Source organism: Phacochoerus africanus, chromosome 10, assembly GCF_016906955.1.
Source record: "Phacochoerus africanus isolate WHEZ1 chromosome 10, ROS_Pafr_v1, whole genome shotgun sequence".
Lineage (NCBI taxonomy): Eukaryota > Metazoa > Chordata > Mammalia > Artiodactyla > Suidae > Phacochoerus > Phacochoerus africanus.
In genome coordinates, this window is record NC_062553.1 from 72,156,377 (window position 1) to 72,178,187 (window position 21,811).

At 44.6% G+C, this 21,811-nt stretch overlaps 1 protein-coding gene across 5 annotated transcripts in view; it reads left to right on the forward strand.

The window, feature by feature from the left end:
* The window catches only part of SHROOM3 (shroom family member 3), a 347,616-nt gene that overhangs the window by 195,950 nt on the left and 129,855 nt on the right, over positions 1–21,811 (forward strand). The window contains exon 1 of one of the 5 annotated variants that reach the window (XM_047799664.1): positions 10,227–10,441. The exons of 3 other annotated variants lie outside the window; for them this stretch is intronic. In XM_047799664.1, the coding sequence (XP_047655620.1) occupies positions 10,251–10,441 (191 nt within the window). In that variant the 5' untranslated portion in view covers positions 10,227–10,250. Of the gene's footprint in view, positions 1–10,226; positions 10,442–21,811 lie in introns of those variants that run through there. One more of the 5 variants, XM_047799663.1, reaches the window with a different exon arrangement.

The window sequence follows — 21,811 nt, forward strand, 5'->3', positions numbered from 1 at the left end:
TCTATTCTATACAAAAAGGCATTGGAAATATAGCTATTATTTACCCAAAGAAATGTAAACATGGCTTTAAATATTTTAAGATGGTAAGATATAAAAAAATTGTAGGAGTTCCTGTTGTGGCTCAGCGAGTTAAGAGCCCAACATAGTATCTATGAGGATGTGGGTTTGATCCTTGGCCTTGCTCAATGCGTTAAGGATCTGGCATTGCCACAAGCTGTGGTGTAGGTTGTAGATGCGGCTCAGACCCGGTGTTTCTGTGGCTGTGGTGTAGGCTGGCAGCTGCAGCTCTGAATTGATCCCTAACCTGGGAACCTCCATATGCTGCAGGTGTGGCCCTAAAAAGAAAAAAATAATTGTAGAGTTATAATTGATGTTAGACAGAGAGGAGAAAGTGGGGCTGGGAATTCTCCTTGTGGCTCAGCAGGCTAAGAACCAAACATGTATCCATGAGGATGTGGGTTCAATCCCTGGCCTCGCTCAGTGGGTTAAAGATCTGGTATTGGGAGTTTCCATTGTGGCACAGTGGAAACAATCCGAACAGTAACCATGAGGTTGCAGGTTGGATCCCTGGCCTCGCTCAATGAGTTAAGGATCTGGCGTTGCCATGAGCTGTGGTGTAGTTCACTGACACGGCTTGAATCTGGCGTTTGCTGTGGCTGTGGCATAGGCTGGCAGCTGTAGCTCAGATTTGACCCCTAACCTGGGAGCTTCCATATGCTTTGAGTGTGGCCCTGAAAAGCAAAAAAGGCAAAAAAAAAAAAGGAGGCTGAATCTTACATTAGCATGGTATTTGGGGACTTTTTTCACTATTAGCAAATTAATCAATTATGGATCACTGAATTTTTCCCTATTTCTGAAATCCATGGTTCAGTGGAGGAAATAGCCTTAAAATTAAAGAAAGCAGACTTGCATTATGTGCCATTGTGATTCAGTGAACAGGTTGGATCCATGAGATTCTTGATAATAGGATGGGATCAACCAAGAGGACAGCACAAAGTAAACCTTAACAAGCTTTTTGAGGAAGTGGGTGCAGTAAGGGCACAGGCATTGGGACACTCCTAACCCGTGATTCTTGTTCATTTCCTCAACATATATTTTACTGAGTGTCTGTTTGTTCCAGGCACAAAACATACCAGGATCCTTGCCTTTATTGAGATTATCCTTAGGGCATGAGTATAGGCAATAAACATTAAACAGAATACTTAATTACATTATAAACAATATTGAATGATTAGTGCATGGGGAGAAAATGGATTAGAATTTCTAGGGTAGGGAGGAGGGGAGCAGGTGGTAATTCCAAAGGGGGTGATAGAGTGAGCCTCAATTCAAAAGTGACATTTGAGGGAGTGAGGAGGAAGTCATGGGAACCCTGAGCAGAGGGAATTTCCTGCGCTCACTTAGTGTGTTCAGAATAGCAGGGTGGCCACTGTGGCTGGAGCAGAATGGGAGGGGAGAGCAGTGTGGACCAGGTGAAGATATGATGGGTGGGTCAGGGGCAGTAGAGCATATGCAGACCATGGACCATCGTCAGGACCTCTGCTTTTGTCTGAGTGACATGGAGAAATCCTACAGGGTCTTGAGCAGAAGACTGACATGATTTGAATCATGTTTCAAAAGAATCACCAAAAAGACTGGGATGGGAGGCAAGGACAAAAGAAATTCCAGTGAGGAGGCTCAATAATAATCCAGGAACAAGATGATCATGGGGCCTAGATGATAGTAGTGGAAATGGTGAAATGCTATTGGATTCTGGATTTATTTTGCAGGTCAAAGTAACACGATCTTCTTGTTAGATGTGGAGTGAGAGAAAGAAAGGAGTAAAGGTTTAGGCTTGAGCAGCAGGTGGATGGTATTGCTATCCACTGAGACGGAGAAGATGACAAGTTGAATAGGCTCTGGAGAGAGATTTTAAACATTTTAAATCAAATACACCTATTGACATCAGATGAAGGTGTTGACTAGGTAGTTGGGTATATGCATCTGGTGTTTAGAATGGGGAAGTGGGCTGAAGATGGAAATTTGGGGGTTTTTGGAATATATATGGGTCTTAAAGCTATAAAGCGTCCCAAGGGAAGTTACTCATTCCTGGAAATCCCATCTCTAGAAGCTGTAGTCATTCCGATCCTCTGGGCCAAGATGACCCCGCCTTCTGTTGTCTTTTGACCCCAATCCTATCCAGGATGACCCCCAATCCTATCCAGGGACATCGATTCGTTTAATTGTTTTGTGTATTTCCTGGATGCGAAACATTCCCACCCCAGGCACAGTTAGGGCTGGAGGTCATCTACTCAAGTTTCTCATTTTACAGATAAAGAAGAGATGCTCAGAGGAGGTAAATGATTTGCCCAACATTATAGTCAGTGGTTACAGCAGAGTCAGCAGTAGGCCTGCCCTCGAGCTCAGTACGACTCTCCAGTTCCCTCTGATGAAACAGGCAAGGTGATGAGAGAGAGGTAAAGATCGTTCTGCCACCAGCTGTTTGCTTTAGGGCAGAATCGGGGGGTGGAGCTCTCCTGTGCTCGAGCTCCAGCAGCACCTACATCCCTGACTGTAAAAGCCACAGAGCCTGTGAGAGACCTGACGCCTCTCAGAGGGAGAGTTGGAAAGCACCCTCGGAGGAGGAGCTCAGGCCAGGTTTCAAATAAAACAGGGCATTATTTTTGGACTATAGGGAGCTGGGGTGCAGAAAGAATAATTTCTTTCATCTGATTGGTCCGAATAAATTATTCTTCTCCTGTTAGACTTGGAAACTAGAGGGGGAAGAAGGAAAGCGAATGTGGGGAGCTGCCGTCAGCTTGGCATCCAAAGCTGATGATGAATTGGAGGAAAACCTGGAAAGGACCAAAAGAACAGCATTGAACATAATTTTTATATGACTAGGGACTGTGATTAGATATATACTCCAATTCAATCTGCCCCTGGTCCCAGCCCTTTCTCAGCTATTGGTGAATTAGTTAGATTGGCTGTTGAATTCTAATGGGTCATTAAATATAATGTGCAAACTGCAATTACACTTAGGGATCATTCATTCATTCAACAGACATTTACCGAGTACCCACCAAATGGCAGTCCTTTCCCTCGATATGGAAAAAGCAGTGGTAAGTAAGACAGGCGAGCTATTTGTTTTCATGGAATGGTTTTTTTTTTGTTTTTTTTTTTTTGGTCTTTTTGCCTTTTCTAGGGCCGCACCCATGGCATATGGAGGTTCCCAGGCTAGGGGTCTAATTGGAACTGTAGCCGCTGGCCTACTCCACAGCCACAGCAATGCCGGATCCGAGCTGCGTCTGAGACCTACACCAGAGCTCACAGTAACACCGGATCTTTAACCCACTGAGCGAGGCCAGGGATCGAACCTGCAACCTCATGGTTCCTAGTTGGATTCGTTAACCACTGAGCCGCGACAGGAACTCCATGTTTTCATGGACTTTATATTTTTGTAGGGTCACACAGATAAAAAAATGAACACATAAGTGAAGGAAATTCCAGATAGTAATAAGTGCTATGAGGAAAACAGAACAGGTAGGAGGGTCTGAGAGCATCAGGTGATTTTTGAACCTCAATTATAAGGATTCTGCCACATAGGGGCGTGGAGCATTCCAGGCAGAGGGAAAATTCCAGAGCAAAGGATCAATCTTGGGATGATGAAGGAAATAGAAGGAAGCCAGTATGGCTGAAGCATAAGGAACAAGGTAGCTGAGGCCACATCGTGTGGGCCTCCCAGGCCAGAGTCAGGGGACTGGATTCCAGTCAAAGTGTAGCATGAGGCCATTGGAGGATTTTTAAGCGAGGGAACAATGTCATCAAATTCATTTCTTTGAAAGAGGAAGAGCGTCTGTAAGGGCAAGAGTGGGAGTAGGGAGACCAGGGAGGAAGCTCTTATGCCAACCTGAGGATGTGATAGCTTGTTCTAGGATGGGAGCCGTGGAGATGGTGAGCTGATGGGGTTTGAGACAGATTTCTGAGACGGCGTCAACTGACTCACTGATAGATTGAAGAGAAGATTAAGAGAAAGAATAATGGAGGTGACTGTTGGGTTGGGAGCTGTGCAGTTGGGGTGATGGAAGCATTAGTTAGGCTGGGGGAAAACAGGGCAGTGAGTTTGGGATGTGGGGGTGGAGGGAGCTTGGGCTGTGGGGGAGTAACAGAGGCCAGAGTTCTATTTCAGACACATCACCTGGAGTTCCCGTCGTGGTTCAGCAGTTAATGGACCCGGCTAGGATCCATGAGGATGCGGGTTTGATCCCTGGCCTCGCTCAGTGGGGTAAGGATCTAGCATGGCTACGAGCTGTGGTGTAGGTCACAGACGAGGCTCAGATCCGGTGTGGCTGTGGCTGTGGTGTAGGCCAGCAGCTGTAGCTCCGATTCGACTCCTAACCTGGGAACCTCCATATGGCACGGGTGCAGCCCTAAAAAGAAAAAGAAAAAAAATCGCAAACACATCATGTTTGATAAGCCAATCAGGTATCTGAGTAGGTAGCTGTACATCAAAGTTTGGACTCCAGGGAGAGATGAGACCTAGGGAGAGAAAGTTGAGAGTCATCAACATATAAACAGTATTTAAGGTCACAGGACCTGATTTACTCACCAGAGAGAGCGTAACTAGAGAAAAGACATGAAGACCAAGCCCTGGGGCACATGAGCCTTGAGAGGAGGAAGGAGGACCCAGCAAAGGCAGCTGAGAAGCATCTGTCAGGGAGTTGGGGGGTGGGTGTGCTATCATCGTGGAAGTCAGGAAAAGAAAGTGTTTCTTAGGGAACAGTAACCTGGGGTGAATGCTGCTGCTGACGGATCCCGGGAGACGATCGCAAACCACTGCCCTTGGCACAGAGAGAACTTTGACGGGAGCAGCTGCCAAGGAGTGTTGGGGATGGAAGCTGGACTGCAGTGGGTTGAAGAGAGAACGGGTCATGATACAATGGAGACAAGTGCAGATAATTTAGCAACACGTATGGTTTCTATCACCCTCGTAACTAGGGACGTGGTGATGAGGCAGGACCATAACCAGAGGTGCTAGGAAGTCTCTCCTAATCTTAGGTTTTAGAATGATGAATTTGAACTAATATACATTCCTAGGAAATTTGATCTGCTGTGTCTGCTTGGGGGGGATTAAGCTTCCCCAGAGTCACCCTGATGTTTATCCCTGCTGCTTCTAATCATTCTTTGACACCAGTTCCTTGCGTCTGTTTCCCATAGCAAAACCCAAGTAGAACATAAAGCAATAATAATTTAAAATCAGCTTTTACGGAGCCCTTAGTGTGCTGTTTAGAGCTGTCATCACTCACTGATTCCTGACCTTGTGTGGCAGGGACTGTCAGAGTCCTTTTCGGTAAGGTCTCACTGTGCTCTCTAAAATCCAGGTGATTAACTTGTAATTGACAGCTTGCAACACGGCTTGCCCTTAAGTTGGGAAATGCTTATAGTTCAGCACAATTTTAAATTGTATCGCTCTCCTTCTCACCCAGATACCAAAACTCATGCTTACATGGCAGTTTGGGACTGGAATTCAGTCAGTCTGGGAACTCCAGGATCCTGCTCCTCAACCATCACCCTTTATCTCAAGGCATGGGGAAAGAGATTCCAGAAAGGAAAAGCAGATGACATCTGATAAAAACAGTGTTGGTACAACACTGCATAAAAGTAATAAAGCATAAGTATGGGGCTAGAAAGGAAAGAGGATGCTATTTCTAGAATTAATGGATAGTCCAGGGTGTGGAATTGTCACAGAAAGACTCTTAAAGGAAACCTGCGCTGTCAGCTCTACTTTTGTTTTGGCGCGCGTGTGTGTGTGTGTGTGTGTGTGTGTGTGTGTGTGTACATAATCTCTATCACAGTCACAGAGACTTTTTTTCTGATTATATAATAATACACAGTTGTTTTTATTTTAAAAAATTTGGAAAATAACAAAGCCTTTGAAGAACAAGTGAGCACACACATGAGGTGTGGTTGGAAATGGTCTTTAATCACTTTGGAATTTGGGGATGCTTTCTCTTTTAGCATCACTGCAGATGCAGAGCTTAGAATTTGATAAATTCGAAAGCTAATGAGGCTTCTAACTCCTCTAGCCAGTCATTAGCTGCCAGGAAATGATCATTGTTACTTAATTATACGATGAAACTAAACATTGAGAAACGTCGAAAGTGATCTGATTGGCTGGTGCTCCCAGGACTAATTCCACAGGCATGCCTTCTACATACCAATTTAAAGCTGCATCACCCATAATAAAATGCCATTGGCTGTGTTCTATGTTGTCATTTTCAGATGAGAACAACAAAAACAATTCCAGTCTAGGGCACTTCCAGTGACTGCTAGGCTTTTCTAATTGAAAGGATAAGAACTCCTCCTAAGGGCTGGTTACTCCTCAGGAAATGCCTATATTCTCACTTTGAACCGCACCCCAAAGAAGATTCTGTCTTACTGAAGATAAAAGCAGTCAATCATCTAATGTACTAGATGTCTGGGAGACAAATATCAAAAAGGAAAGTGTAGATGTATGACATGATTTTTTTCTTGGTCTTTTTTTGTTATTTCTTGGGCCGCTCCCACAGCATATGGAGGTTCCCAGGCTAGGAGTTGAATCGGAGCTGCAGCCACCAGCCTACGCCAGAGCCACAGCAACGCTGGATCCGAGCCGCGTCTGTGACCTACACCACAGCTCATGGCAACGCCGGATCGTTAACCCACTGAGCAAGGCCAGGGACCGAACCCGCAACCTCATGGTTCCTAGTCGGATTCGTTAACCACTGAGCCACGGCGGGAACTCCGACATGTGATTTTGATTTTGATTTTAATTTTGAATGGTCTTCCTGTTTAAAAAGTGTCCCAACCATTTAAGAACCTGAGGGAAAACATGTTGGCAATGGTTTAATGGACATCCTGTGTAACTATGTTCACATAAAGTACAGATAGGGACTCAGAAGCAGGCTTTGACTTCATCTTCGATATTACTATTAATTTAAAGTCGCTTTTCCTGATGTGTCTAGCAATCCCATTTGCCTATAATTTCCAGAGAATTATTGTTATTGAATTCACTCCTAGTTGGGAGAAAAGACAGTGCTATGTAATATACAATTTTACCTAAGTAACCTGTAGTTTTCAAAAGAAAGAAAATATTGCAGGGCTTTTCTGAATGGGCATCTGATGTCATGGAAAATAGGCTTGGAGAGCTTGCACCCAAACCCTTGCACATGCACCAGACAGAGAAAGCCTCTCTGTTTTGCGCTGTTTTTCTAGGTCTAATGAAAACATAAGGATTGAGTGCTTGGCCTCACCCTGGTAATATAATCAGGATCGGAACTTCGGTGGCCAAAAACTAGGACAACAGAAGAATCGTTATATTTAGGGGAAGGAAAGGTCTCAAAAAACAGAGAATACTCTGAATAACTCAGGCTCCTTCTCTCTTTTTCTTCTTTAAAATTCCACGTTATGTTTCTCCTGGCAGCCTCTGCAGAGGGTGATGCTCTTTGGAGAAGAAGGGTTTGGTCAAAAGCTGACAGTAACCTGACTGTTGCTGGCTCCCCTGGCCAACGAGAGACTTGCTAAAGGGGAAACAAACTATGAAGGTGGAAAATTCTGCCCCGAATGACAAATCTATGTATTCTTTTTTTTTTTTTTTGCTTTTTAGGGCCATACCTGCAGCATATGAAAGTTCCCAGTGTATGGTCAAATTGGAGCTGCCCCAGGATCCAAGCCACATCTACGACCTATGCTGTATCTGGAGGCAACGCCAGATCCTTAAGCCACTGAGTGAGGCCAGGGATGGAACCCACATCCTCAGGGAGACTAGTCAGGTTCGTAACCTGCTGAGCCACAATGGGAACTCCGAATCTATGTATTCTAAGGATGATTCCAGGCGTTAGAGGTTGTGGGAATGTCCTTGGTCAGAAGTGAAACAAAACTCTTTCAATTGTTTGCATTAGGGAAACACCCTCCTTATGAGACCTAGGGATCATGAGCCAAAGCCAAGGGCTGGAAACTTTGCTAAGTCTGTGTGTGCTCTTGAGCCTTGGAAGGAGTAAGCCAGGTTCTGGGTTCAGCCCTTGTCTCTAATGCCTTTCCCCTCCCAGGTCTCCAGGTCAGGTCTGGCAGGATTTAATGACTCCAAATCTCTGCAATGAGTGGCATCTGAATAGCCCAGGGGAACTAAGCAACACTACTCAAGCCGCCCTGAGTTTGGAGGGTGGGTGGAGTGGCTGGGAGCTGGATACCTAAGACGTTGTCTTCTTGGGAACGTCAAAGAAAAAGCTTTCGCCAAGCCTGTTAGGCAAGTCAACAAGAGACTTCAAGCTCTGCTTTTGTCTATCTGAATTTTTTTCAGAGCACGGAATGTATAGAAATGTCAGAAATGAATTCTCTGATATTGCCTGGTTGGTTGATTGATTACTCATTATTTTCAGTCCTTGAGTTGCCCTTATACTCTGGCCAGAAGTGTTAAAGAAATCAAAACTATTTTTAGTCAAAATCTGCTTTCAAAGGTCCTAAAGATTACGTGTCTAGCATTCAGTGGGACCAGGAGCAGGAGGCTCAACACTTTAAATACCGTGAGTCGTCCATGGAGGCCATGCCTTCTCATTTTCTTTTTTTTTTTCTTTTAAATTTTATTTTATTGGAGTGTAACTTTGACTTACGATGTTGTGTTAGTTTTGGGCACAGCAAAGCGATTCAATTATACATATACATATATTCTTTCTCTTTCAGATTCTTTTCCCATGTAGGCTATTACGCAGTATTGAGTGGAGTTCCTCGTGCTCTATAGCGGGTCCTTGGTACCCATCTATTTCTAATAGCAGTGTGTATATGTTAATCCCAAACTCTTTTTTTTTTTTTTTTTGTCTTTCTGCCTTTTCTAAGACCGCTCCCGAGGCACATGGAGGTTCCCAGGTTAGGGGTCCAATTGGAACTGTATTCTCCGGCCTACACCACAGCCACAGCAAACACAGGATCCGAGCCGTGTCTGTGACCTACACCACAGCTCACGGCAATGCCGGATCCTTAACCCACTGAGCAAGGCCAGGGATCGGACCCGCAACCTCATGGTTCTTAGTTGGGTTCATTAACCACTGAGCCACGACGGGAACTCCTAAACTCCTAATTTATCCCTCCCCCTACCCCATGTTTTCTCTTTGGTCACCATAAATTGGTTTTCTATGTCTGTGGGTCAGTTTCTGTTTTGTAAATAAGTTCATTTGTGTCATTTTTTTTTCTTCTCATTTTCTTGAGTCTTCATCTGCAAAGCTTTAAAATTATCTCGAGAAATAAGGTGATATAGCTGATTTTTTTTTTAAAACAAATTTAAAAAGATAGACATCTTGGAGTTCCTGTTTCAGCTCAAAAGGTTAAGAACCTGACATTATGTCCGTGAGGATGTGGGTTCAATCCCTGGCCTCGCTCAGTGGGCTAAGGATCTGGCATTGCAGCAAGCTACAGTGTAGGTTGCAGATGTGGCTGGGATCCAGCAGCCACAACTGTGAGTCAACCCCTAGCTCGGGGAACTTCCATATGCCACGGGTGTGGCCTTGAAAAGAAAAAGAAAAGAAAAGAAAGATCTGTGCTACCCTGTAGTCTGACCCTAGGAATGAGCCTCCATGGATCAGATCAAGAGAGGTGGTGTGTTTTCTACTCTGAGGACTCTACAGTGTTTGCCAACCCCCAGAAGTGACCTAACCTCTTGGGGAGGGATGGGCTTTAGGTCATGAGTAACAGACCAACCCACAAATCTAGGAGCCCTTGCATCTGTGGAAACTGGAGTGGGCTTTGGGGGAAGAGAGGCAAAGCCTGGAGAATTACCATCCCTCTGCCTCCACCCCCCAGACACACACATTTCTAAGACGGTACCCTTGTGGCCGCCAGAAGCCAGATCTTTGCCAGGGTCTCAGAAACTGCCTTAACTTGAATCTCAGAGAACTGCTCACACCTTTGGCAGGAGGTTCTGCTTATTGGGAGGTGTTCCAAACAGGAGCCCAAAGCCATTTGCTGAGTCCCTAATAAATCCACGTGTAACTCCGTGGTCCCTGCGCTCGAAGGATGTGCCTTTTGTTGCTGATCCCCAGAAGCACCAAGCCCCCACTGAAATGAACGTTTCTCTGAGCAGCAGAGTCTTGGGGTATCTGGTCTGTGTCCCCTCCTCCAGCTCTCTCTGCTCACATGCCTGCAGCACAGCCTATGACCGCAGGTTGGTGACAGGCAGGGTGGCGGGAGGTGCTCCTGCGTGGGGGAGTTCTGCTGTTTTTACAACCGGAGCCAGCTCTGAGTGGATGGTGAGTAAGAGTAAGCCAGCTCTTCCTCTTCCCCCTGGGCTGCCTGTCCTCCCCGCCCTCCTGCCCGCCTGTCCGCCTGCACCAACCTTGTCGCTGGCCTGTTTCGGATATGGTGCTAAGCAAGGGCGGCTGCTTGGCTCGGATGTTCCCCAGGCTTGGGACCCAAACTCAAGAAGGCAGCAAAATCCGTAAGTGTGGGCGACACTGGCCTGTGTTTCCTTGTAGCCCACCTTCCTGCGTGAGGGCCTTTTGGGAGAGGTGGCAAATGTAAAGGCAGGGGTCCAGCCCTTGGTACTTTTACTTCCTGCATCAGGTAAATGGAAAGCGGTGTGTGGCACGCGAGCACAGCACGGATGTTGCCTGCATCTTCCAGCAACCGAGGGCGGGGGGCGGGGGTGGTGGTGGTGCTGGTTTTAGATGAAAAGGCCTTTTCTCTAAGAGAATCCTATTTCTGGCCAATTTCTTTTTTTTCAAGTAGAAAGAGCAGCTGCTTGCTTATTCTTATGTTTGAACATTATAATATAAGAACAATTGGGATTATCCACCCTTTAGTGGACATTGATTTTGCCATTTTTATGTTCAGCTTATGAGAGTGGTGTTTGTTTTGGATTTAAGCTGCTCTTTTGTGTGCATCGCTAACATATTTGTCAGCTGCCAGATGATTACAAGCAGCTATAAAGGAGAGTTTTCTTCTAGAGGGACTTCCACAGTCCATGCTCAAAGAATTGGTTGTGTATCGTCCGTAGGGGGAAAAAAAAATAATTCATTGGTGTCTTTGTGTGTGTCTGTGTGTGGTTTCTTTCTTTCTCGGTAGCTGTAGTCTGCAAGTTGGGCATCTTTAAGCGTAAGAATTGATTTCTCATTTTGTAACATGAGTTCGTCTCAAACTTCCAGTTCAGTGGAATCCAGCTTTACATGAAACTTTAGAAAAATGCTCTCGTGCATCAGAAGTGCCTCTCCAAGCCAGGTGCACTTCGTGCTCACCTGCTGGCAGTGTGTGATTAGCAGCCAGCTACCCTCTGGTGTTCTGATTTGTGCCAAATGCATTCTGCGTGTGGGAGTCTGTGCTTGGGAAGACAGTCATGCTCATTATGCGACCTCTTCCTTAGAAGTAATGTGCCAAAATCGCAGAGGCAGAAAAGCCAGAAACAGTGTGAGGCTTGGTATTGATGAACCATAAAAATCAGAATTTCACCTCATAACGTTGCTTTGTTCTTGGATACATCATGCCTTCCAGCTATGAGCTCACCAACCCTTGCTCTATCTCTGGGCCAGTTGGCATCACTGCCCATCCGCAGACGGAGAATGGGAGATGCGGCTGGACCAGCCAAATTGCCCCCAAGCCAGGTGATCTATCGAGAACTGGGAGCCAACTCCCTTGATGCCTCTCCAGCCCCTCGCTGTCTGAGACAACGGGGCTTAGAAGAGAGAGCTAGAGACAAGTTGAAACTGCCAGGGAAGCCTGAAAGCAATCTGTCCTTGAATTATCATCTAGAAGCCAGGAGACACCAAATAGCGGGTCAAACAGTGGAATCCTAAGTGGAGATTGGGAGAAGACAGCAGGGAGAAGGTTAAACATGAAGCATTTGGAGATCTAAGTTCAAGACTGGAAGGAATATGCTGGCAGATCCTTTTAGTGCTGGCTGAAATGCCTCTCTTCCTGTGGGCTGAAATGTGCTAGATAATATCTGTCATCCAGAAAGTACAGAATGTTCTCCAGTAGGAAATGATAATCAAAGGAAAGCTAATGCATACACTTTAATTGCTAATTCTGTAAATATTTATCAAGTATCTTGCATGAACCAGATCCTATGACATTCATCTTTGCAGCCTCACTGCCCATCCCATGGTAGATAGATAAGGGATGAACTGATCAATGCGCGGACATGTGCTGTCCATGAAAGTTTATTATAAGGACTTCCTGTCTCCTCCCTGAGCTTCTTCCCTGGGAACTGCCCATATAATCCAACAGAGTCTCCTGCCTCACCCCTCCCAGAACCACCCACTCGCAGGAAGGAGAATCTCCTTAATGAAGGCAATACCGGTCTGTGTGCTCATAGGGAGGAAGGCTCTTTGCACTTTTACCCAGATTGAATCTGGGAAAACCGTGTCAGGAAGGTCACACCCTCACCAACTCAGTGCAGTAACATTTGCATGTCATCGACTTCACTACAGCAAGCCCGCCAGGTGCATAATCTCTGGGTGGGGGCAATCAGAGCAGATTTGCCTTCGTGGTCTCCAGAGCCCTCACCTTTCATCCACTGACTCTTTCCTCGTAGGATCCCAGCCTCGTCTCAGACCTGGGCAGCTGGGATCTAGGAAAGGCACATCAGGTGCCATTATTGATTGAACGCCCTCCATGCATTGGCCTCAGACCATATGCAGAATTCGACTACTGCACCTGACCAGTTGGTTCACATTTTAAACAAATAAATAGGCAGCTAGAGTTGAACTAAGTGGCAGGGAAAGTGGAAATATACTCCGGAGAGAGGCTGGTGTGCCAGAGAGGGGAAACCGGTTAGAGCCTGTCATTTGGGGATCTTGAGTAGGACAGGATCTTGAAATATCTCAGCTCCAGCTCCATGTTTGTGACCAGCCAGAGGAAAGGCAAATTTGCTTGGTAGAAAGTTGAGCCACATACTTCAAGCCCTTAATCTAGATTCATTCTTTTGTCATTGTTTCTGTCTTTGGATCACCACCATACCTTGTCTGCGCTTCTGACAAGGCATGTGGCCAGCTGTGGCCAAGGAATCGTTTGTTTACTTTCTTCTCTAGTAGGACGTGGGATCCATAAGAATAGCGACTTTGTGTTGTTCATCTCTGAATTCCCAAAGCCTGATCAATAAATGTTTGTTGAATGAGCTTATCTATGAAACAGAAACAGACTCATAGACACAGGGAACAGACTGGTTGTTGCCAAGGGAGGATTGGGGAGGGATGGACTGGGGATTTGGGATTAGCAGGTGCAAACTATTATATAGAGAATGGATAAACAATAAGGTCCTCTGTATAGCATAAGAGACTATATTTAATAACCTGTGATATGGAGTTCCCGTCATGGCTCAGTGGTTAACGAATCCGACTAGGAACCATGAGGTTGAGGGTTCGATCCCTGGCCTCGATCAGTGGGTTAAAGATCCGGTGTTGCTGTGGGTGTAAGTCACAGACATGGCTCAGATCCTGCATTGCTACGTCTACGGCGTAGGCTGGCAGCTGTAGCTCCAATTCGACCCCTAGCCTGGGAACCTCCATATGCCACAGGAGCGGCCCAAGAAATGGCAAAAAGACAAAAAACAAAACAAAACAAAAACAAACAAACAAAACTGTGATAAATTATAATGGAAAAGAGTATGAAAAAGAATGTATACCACTTAGGTGCACAGCAGCAATTAACCCAACATTGTAAATCAACTATACTTCAGTAAAATAAATTTTTAAAAAATTATTGAGTTTACACATGATACCTGCCTCAGGGACAATAACTGAGTCTCAAGTGAGAGGTTGGCCTGGGATATCAGATGCTCTAGGATTTCAAAGTGGATGCTCACAGGATTTCACTGTGGACCTGAGTGGTCAGACAGCTTTCTTGAATATGGTGTTACTGACTGAGATCTTGAGCTGAGGGGATTAAGAGGTGAGAGTGGTGAGTTCCCATCATGGCTCAGCGGAAACAAATCTGACGAGCATTCTTGAGAAGGCAAGTTTGATCCCTGGCCTTGCTCAGTGGGTTAAGGCTCTGGCGTTGCTGTTGCTGTGACCTGTGATGTAGGTCGCAGACACTGCTCGGATCTGGAGTGGCTGTGGTGTAGGCCAGCACCTACAGCTCCTATTTGACCCCTAGCCTGGGAACCTCCATATGCCATGGGTTCGGCCCTAAAAAGACAAAAAAAAAAAAAAGAAAAGAAAAAGAGTTGTGGGGGTGGGCAACGGCCGGAGGCAGAGGCTCAGAATTAAGGATGCTCTAGTGGCTCTCAGGAAACAGTGAGGCTGAGGCAGAGGGTTTGTGTTTGAAATCCCGTGTCACATATAAGAAAGGTAGGATGAAGCCAGTGTTGTGAAGGGACAGGCAAAGATGTTTGACGTGGAGACTTTCAATAGGAGAAACCACTGAGGCCATTTAAGCCAAACTCTAAAGGATAAAAGGAAAGCCCCAAAGAGCTGGACCCAGCAGTTCCTGGCAAGGTGGGTTGGAGCAAGCTGCCTGCTCAGGAAGGTACAGCAACCATCTATGAGTTATGTAATCAAATCCTGGTCTTAGAGAGGCAGCAGTGGGAGTGAATTCCAAGATTTGGAGGAGGTGGTTGTTTCATTTTGAGATCAAGGTATCATTTGGATCCAGTTTTCTCTAAATGCGGATGAAAATAGTGCTTACTGGACTCTTTATTAAGTGCTTACTATATGGCAGTCATTGTTCTAAGCATTTTACATATAGTATCTCAATTCATCCTCACATCCTCTTTGAGGTCAGTTAACTGAAGCAAAGAAACTTGCGATCAAGAAACTTGACCAAGGTCGTATGGTTAGGAAGAGCCAGGATTCAGACCAGGACGTCAGGCAGCACAGCTCAGAATGTTAACCACAAATGCCTACTTCTGCAGGCTCATGGGAGGGTTTATGGTTTGATGAGAGGTTCTAGAATGCAATGTGTTCTCATTTGAAAGGAGAACTGAGAAGCATTTTCTGCATCTGCTTAGCACTCATCATTATTCATTGCCTGCTCCCAGGTAAGGTGATCCATATACAATGCGATGTAAAAATCTATAATTGCATAATATGCTTTTTCTTTTTACACATTTCTTTTCTTTTTTTTTGTTGTTTGTTTGTTTGTTTGTTTGTTTAGGGCTGCACCCACAGCATGCAGATGTTCTCAGAGTAAGGGTTGAATCAGAGCTGCAGCCGCTGGCCTATACCACAGGCACAGCTACACCAGATCTGAGCTGAGTCTGTGACCTACACTGCAGCTTACAGCAATGCCAGATCCTTAACCCACTGGGCAAGGCCAGGGATCGAACCTACATCCTCGTGGATACTAGTTGGGCTGGTTACCGCTGAGCCACAATAAGAACTCCTGATTTTCCTAATTTTAAAATGAGTAATAGGAGTTCCCTGGTGGCTCATCAGGTTAAGGATCATGTATTTTCACTGCTGTGGCTCTGGTTACAGCTTTGGTGTGGGTTCAATTCCTGGCCTTGGGAACTTCCACCTGCCTTGGATGAGGCCCCCCAAAAAGAGAATCATATTCTTTTTTTTTTTTGTCTTTTCTATGGCTGCACCCGTGGCATATGGAGGTTCCTAGGCTAGGGGTCTAAACGGAGCTGTAGCCGCCGGCCTACACCACAGCCACGGCAACACCGGATCCTTAATCCACTGAGTGAGGCCAGGGATCAAACCCACAACCTCATGGTTCCTAGTCGGATTCGTTAACCACTGAGCCACGACAAGATCTCCAAGAATCATATTCTTTATAAACATCCAAATATTATAGAAATAACAGCTATAGAGTGACTGTCCCATGCAATCCTAATTGCCCCCTAAATCATTGTCCATTATTGGGTGGAAATTCCTCCAGCTCTTCTCTTTTATGTATGCTGACATATTATCATCATGGATGTCGATAGTAATCTTTTTTCCCCCGTAGGCAATCATAGTTTTTCATTTAATGTATTTCGGACATCTCTCCATGTCAGAAAATACAGTTTCATTTTATTTCCTTTAAAAGTTGTGTAGGGCTCATGTTCACGTTCAGCATTCCCCAGTGTGGGTTCAGGTTCTTTTCCAATCAGCAGAGCCACAGGTGTGACGTGACCTAAATTCTTACCTCAATGCCCCGCTTGTTCCTTTTGGGTCTTGGACCCGACTCAAGGAGAAGCAAGCTCAGGAGGGACTCAGCTTTTGGTTTCTGTGACCATAAGAGACCCTCGCATTTCTCTCGTCCTCACCATGAGCCAGGTACGGTTCCCAGCCCCATTTTCTGGGTGAGGCGACGGAGACTTAGAGAGGTGACGTTAACTTGCTTGCTCAAGTCCATATGGTTAGAAATTAGAAAGGTGGAATTCAAACCCTGGCTCCATGATTCCAAAGCCTGTGTATTTAGCACCACACTCTCTCCTTATCTCTTTCGAGAGTCTTTTTACCTAAAGATGAGGTGGTCTCCGCAGCGTGTCATGTTGGGGTCGATTGTGGAGGAAGAGTTAGTGCGTAAGAGGGGCTCTGCCCCTTCTCCTTCTGGAGCACATCACAAACACCAGCATGTAAAGGAGGACTTGTCCCAAGAAGCACCTTCCTGGAGTTCCACTGTGGCTCAGCGGTGATGAACCTGACTAGTATCGTGAGGATGAAGGTTCGATCCCTGGCCTCATTCAGTGGGTCAGCTTCAGCTCCAGTTCAACCCCTAGCCTGGGAATTTCTATATACCACAGGAGCAGCCTTAAAAAAAAAAAAAAAGAGAGATGAAGCACCTTCCTTTCTGCTGTTACTCTCTTCATCCCCTCCCTGTAGGTCTCTTGTTAGTCTGGAGTTTGACCCACTGCCTCTCAACAGTCCCAGACGATGCCTCGAACCTCGTTTAGTCTCCTCCCTGCTGGCGGAGGCTAAGGGAAAAGCCGCTGAAGTTCCTGGGGAGAGTGGGGGGAACCCCTCCACATCCCAGCTAGGTGACATGACAGCTGCAGAAAATCCACATCCAGCCACCCAGCCCAGCCCAGCCCAGCCCACTCGGGAATTTCAAAAGAGCCAGTTTACGTAGATGAGTGTAGATACACAATCTCGGTGGAGGACTTAGTGGTTTTGTTTTGTTATCTAAGTGAACTAGACTGGTTTGCTATACAGCCTCTTTTTTATTTTATTTATTTATTTATTTATTTATTTATTTATTCCTTTGTACAGCATGGGGACCAAGTTACACATACACGTGCACATAATTTTTCCTCCCATTGTTGTGTTGAGATGTCAGTATCTAGACATGGTTCTCAATGCTACACCCCGGGATCTCATTGTAAATCCATTCCAAGAGCAATAGTTTGCATCCGTTGATCCTAAGCTCCCGATCCCTCCCACTCCCTCCCTCTACCTCTGGGCAGCCACAAGTCTATTTTCCAAGTCCATGATTTTCTTTTCTGTGGAAATATTCATTTGTGCTGTATATTAGATTCCAATTATAAATGATATCATATGGTATTTGTCTTTCTCTTTCTGACTTATTTCACTCAGTATGAGTCTTTAGTTCCATCCATGTTGCTGCAAATGGCACTATGTTGTTCTTTTTTATGGCTGAGTAGTATTCCATTGTGTATATATACCACATCTTCTTAATCCAATCGTCTGTCAATGGACATTTGGGTTGTTTCCATGTCTGGGCTATTGTGAATAGTGCTGCAGTGAACATGCAGGTGCATGTGTCTTTTTTAAGGAAAGTTTTGTCAGGATATATGCCCAAGAGTGGGATTGTGTACAGCCTCTTTTAATGGAATAAATTAACCCCTTAGCTTTGTGTTAGGAAAGGCTACCAAAGACCATACAAGATAAATTCTATGTCCTAGATCCTGGAAACCATTAATTTTTGAATTATTTTTGTTTTACCTAATTTTGTGGCATTGAATAATTTCACCCCAAACTGGGCATTTTTATAGAACTCCAGGGTTAGAAGGGGAACTGAAAATCCAAGTGGTTCAGTTTCTTGTCTCTTATGTTTTATAACAGCTCCCTAGAGTGATCCCCCAGCCTCCATTTGAACACTGTTATAGAGAGTAAACTCCCTGGAGTTCCTGTTGTGGCTCAGTGAGTTAAAAATCTAACTAGTATCCATAAGGATGTGGGTTCGATCCTTGACCTCGCTCAGTAGATTAAGGATCCAGCGTTACAATGAGCTTTGGTGTTGATGGGATCTGGCGTTGCTGTGGCGCAGGCTGGCAGGTGCAGCTCTGATTTGATCCCTAGCCTGGGAACTTCCATATGCCACAGGTGTGGCCCTAAAAAGAAAAAGAAAAAAGAAAAAAGAAAAGAAAGAAAATGAATTCCCTAAAGCAGACAACCTCATTTGCAGAGCATTTCAAATTACAGTGTTCTTCTTTATACTAATTCTATCCTAACTTCAGTCCTTTCATCCTTCTCGGACCAAGCAGAAGATACTGAATGGTTTTTTTCACTTTACCACCTTCCGATTTTTGAGAACAGTTACCATATTTCTGCTAAATCTTCCCTTTTCCAAGTTAGTTGTTTAATTCCTTCACCTGTTATTTGCATGTTGTGATCCAAAATCCTGGGCTGTTAAGTCCCTCTACCTTGATTGGGTTCTGATTTGTCCCTGTCCCTCTCACGTGAGTGACATCTAACTTAGAACACAGCGCTTCCGGGAAGATGAGATGAGGACCTCATCCTCGATGCTCTACTTCTATTACGTGCATAAACTTAGACTTTCATCCCATTCATCAAAAGAAGGGGAAACTAAGGAACTCCATCCTGGGAGGTTTGTACAACAAACCACAAAACCACTTCATCAATTTCTTTTTCTTCAGGCAATAGTTTCGGAAAAATCTGTGGACCTAGACTTTTTTTATTTTGAGTATCGTAGCATCTTTCTGATATGCCATTTTTTCATAATATTTATCCATGGTCCATCCATAAGATAGGAATTGTGTGGAAATAACAATGTTTAACTTTTCATTAGTGTCTGAGTAACACCTCCTAAGGTACCAAATACTGAGGCTTCCTAAAGGTGTCTTTAAACAGATGAAATATTGAAGACTGAGACTTTATGTCAGTGATTCTTTGGAGTGGATGGCTAACCCCTTAAAGACTAGATGTTTTTTGTTTTGTTTTGTTTTGGCTGCTCTCCCCACCCCCTTTACTGCTGCCCTGATGGCGTCAAGTTTCTGTGAATTCTTTCAGATCCTTGAAAGGTTTACTGCTTCCCTCCTCTGCTGCAGGATTTAGGTACCCACTCCAGATCCCGATTAGTTTTTGTAACACTAGAAGAAAGTGAAGTAATAGAGTAGCTTTCCCTCAAAAAGCTTTCTTTGATTATAAACTGTGTCCATGTCTATATAAGATCTGATTACACTTTAGACTTCCTTAGAGACATCAATGCTAGAATATACAAGACAGCATGTGGTCGGGGAGGTGGGAGAAGACGTTAGATGCCCTCGTATCATTTTCTAAAAAGCATCTGATTGGGGCATCTGTACAGGAGAGTGTCACCAAAGGTCATTACATATAAGGCAACCACCATCCAAATTATACTGCCTCTCAGCCATTGGCTAAATTTAAAACAGAAGACAAAGTCTTAAAGCCAAATGATTTTTTTTTTTTTTGGTCTTTTTTTAGGGCTGCACCCACGATGTACGGAAGTTCCCAGGCTAGGGGTCCAATTGGAGCTGTAGCCACCACCCTACACCACAGCCACAGCAACATGGGATCTGAGGCTCATCTGTGGCCTATACCACAGCTCACGTCAATGCCAGATCCTTAACCCACCAATCAAGGCCAGGGATCGAACCCGCATCCTCATGGATGCTAGTCAGTTTTGTTAACCACTGAGCCGCAATGGAACTCCAAAGCCAAATGAATTTTATTTTATTTTATTTTATTTTTTGCCTTTTCTAGGGCCGAATCCATGGCATGTGGAGGTTCCCAGGCTAGGGGTCTAATCGGAGCTGTAGCCGCTGGCCTATGCCAGAGTCACAGCAACACAGGATCCGAGCCGCATCTGCAACCTACACCACAGCTCCTGGCAACGCCAGATCCTTAACCCACTGAGTGAGGCTAAGAATCAAACCCGCGACCTCATGGTTCCTAGTCGGGTTCATTAACCACTGCACCACGGCAGGAACTCCCCAAATGAATTTTAAATAAAGGCCAATTACCTATACCTGGGCATGTGTTGGCTAAGAGTGGGTATATGTAGTTACATGGAAGATTATGTTGGAAATGTTTAGGAGGGAGTTCCAAATCCAACTAGAATCCGTGAGGATGCAGGTTAGATCCCTGGCCTCAAACAGTGGGTTAAGGATCCGGTGTTGCAGTGAGCTGTGGTGTAGGCCAGCAGCCGTAGCTCTGATTCCACCCCTAACCTGGGAACCTCCATACGCCGCAAGTGCAGCCCTAAAAAGACAAAAAAGAAAAGGGAAAAAAGAAATGTCTAGGAGAGTCAGCACATGCCACCCAAGCGTTGCTGGGATGAGTCCACCGCCTGCCACCATCCCTTTCTGATCTCAAAGGCCCACACTGACTCTGTAAAATGTTCAGTATGATTTCCTCTTCTTAAAACGGTGACCTTTTCCAGGCCAATTAAAAGGTGCTGCTTTGAGGACATTGGAACCCAGGCTCAAGGGGATAAAAGGAAATCGAAACTTCTATTAAAAAGAGCTAATGATGCCTGGAGCAGTTGGGATTAAAAAAGAACAAAGTCAATTTTAAAAAGATCCCCAAATCAAAGAGCTGCTTTTCTCACCAAATACGGAGGGAAAGCAAAATGATTTTCAGTGAAAAATGGGGCAGTGGAATCAGCCTTTTGCCTCTAGATCCTGGGGCTTGAATCAAAACCAGTGAGCGGTTTTGAGCAAACTCCTTTGAACTTCTTGGGGAAAATGTGCTGCATAAATTTAAGATCGTATGATAAACTAAACTAGCTTTTCTCCCAAATTAGATAAAATGATCCAGGAAGATGTTAAAAAGTCATGTATATGTAGGATTCGTTTATAATTGATTCTCCGTCTGACATAAAACAAATCCTGGTTTAAAACGATTGCCTTTGGAGTAGATAAGCAATGAGATCCTGCTGTGGGGCACTGGGAACTATATCTAGTCACTTATGATGGAGCATGATGGAGGAAAATGTGAGAAAAAGAATGTATATATGTACAAATATACATTTATATATGTATAAATGTCTCTTTAGTGTACGGTAGAAAATTGACAAAACACTGTATACCAGCTATAATGGAAAAAATAAAAATCTTTTAAAAATAAAATAAAAAAATAAAATTTGGCATTTAAAACAATTGAGATATAATAGACAAATAATATTATATTAGTTTTAGGTGTACAACCATGATTTGATATGCATATATGTTGTGAAATGATTACCACAGTAAGTTTAGTTGACATTCATCACCACACATTGTTAAAATTTTTTTATGATGAGAACTTTTAAGATTCTCTTAGCGACTTTTATTTATTTCCTTTTCTTAGGGCTGCGCATGTGGCATATGGAGGTTCCCAGGCTAGGGGTCGAATCAGAGCTGCAGCTGCCAGCCTACACCACAGCCACAGCAACGCCAGATCCTTAACCCACTGAGAGAGTCCAGGGATTGAATCCACATCCTCTAGATACTAGTTGGGTTCGTTACCTCTGAGCCACAGGGGGAATTCCTCTTAGCAACTTTTAAAAATATGATACAGTAAAAAAAAAAAAAAAGGGATTAGGCCCCTAGCCTGGGAACCTCCATATGTCACAGGAATCGGCCCTAGAAAAGACAATATATATATATGTGATAAGTCTTATTATCTATCTATCTATCTATCTATCTATTTTTTTTTGGACTTTTTGCCTTTTCTTGGGT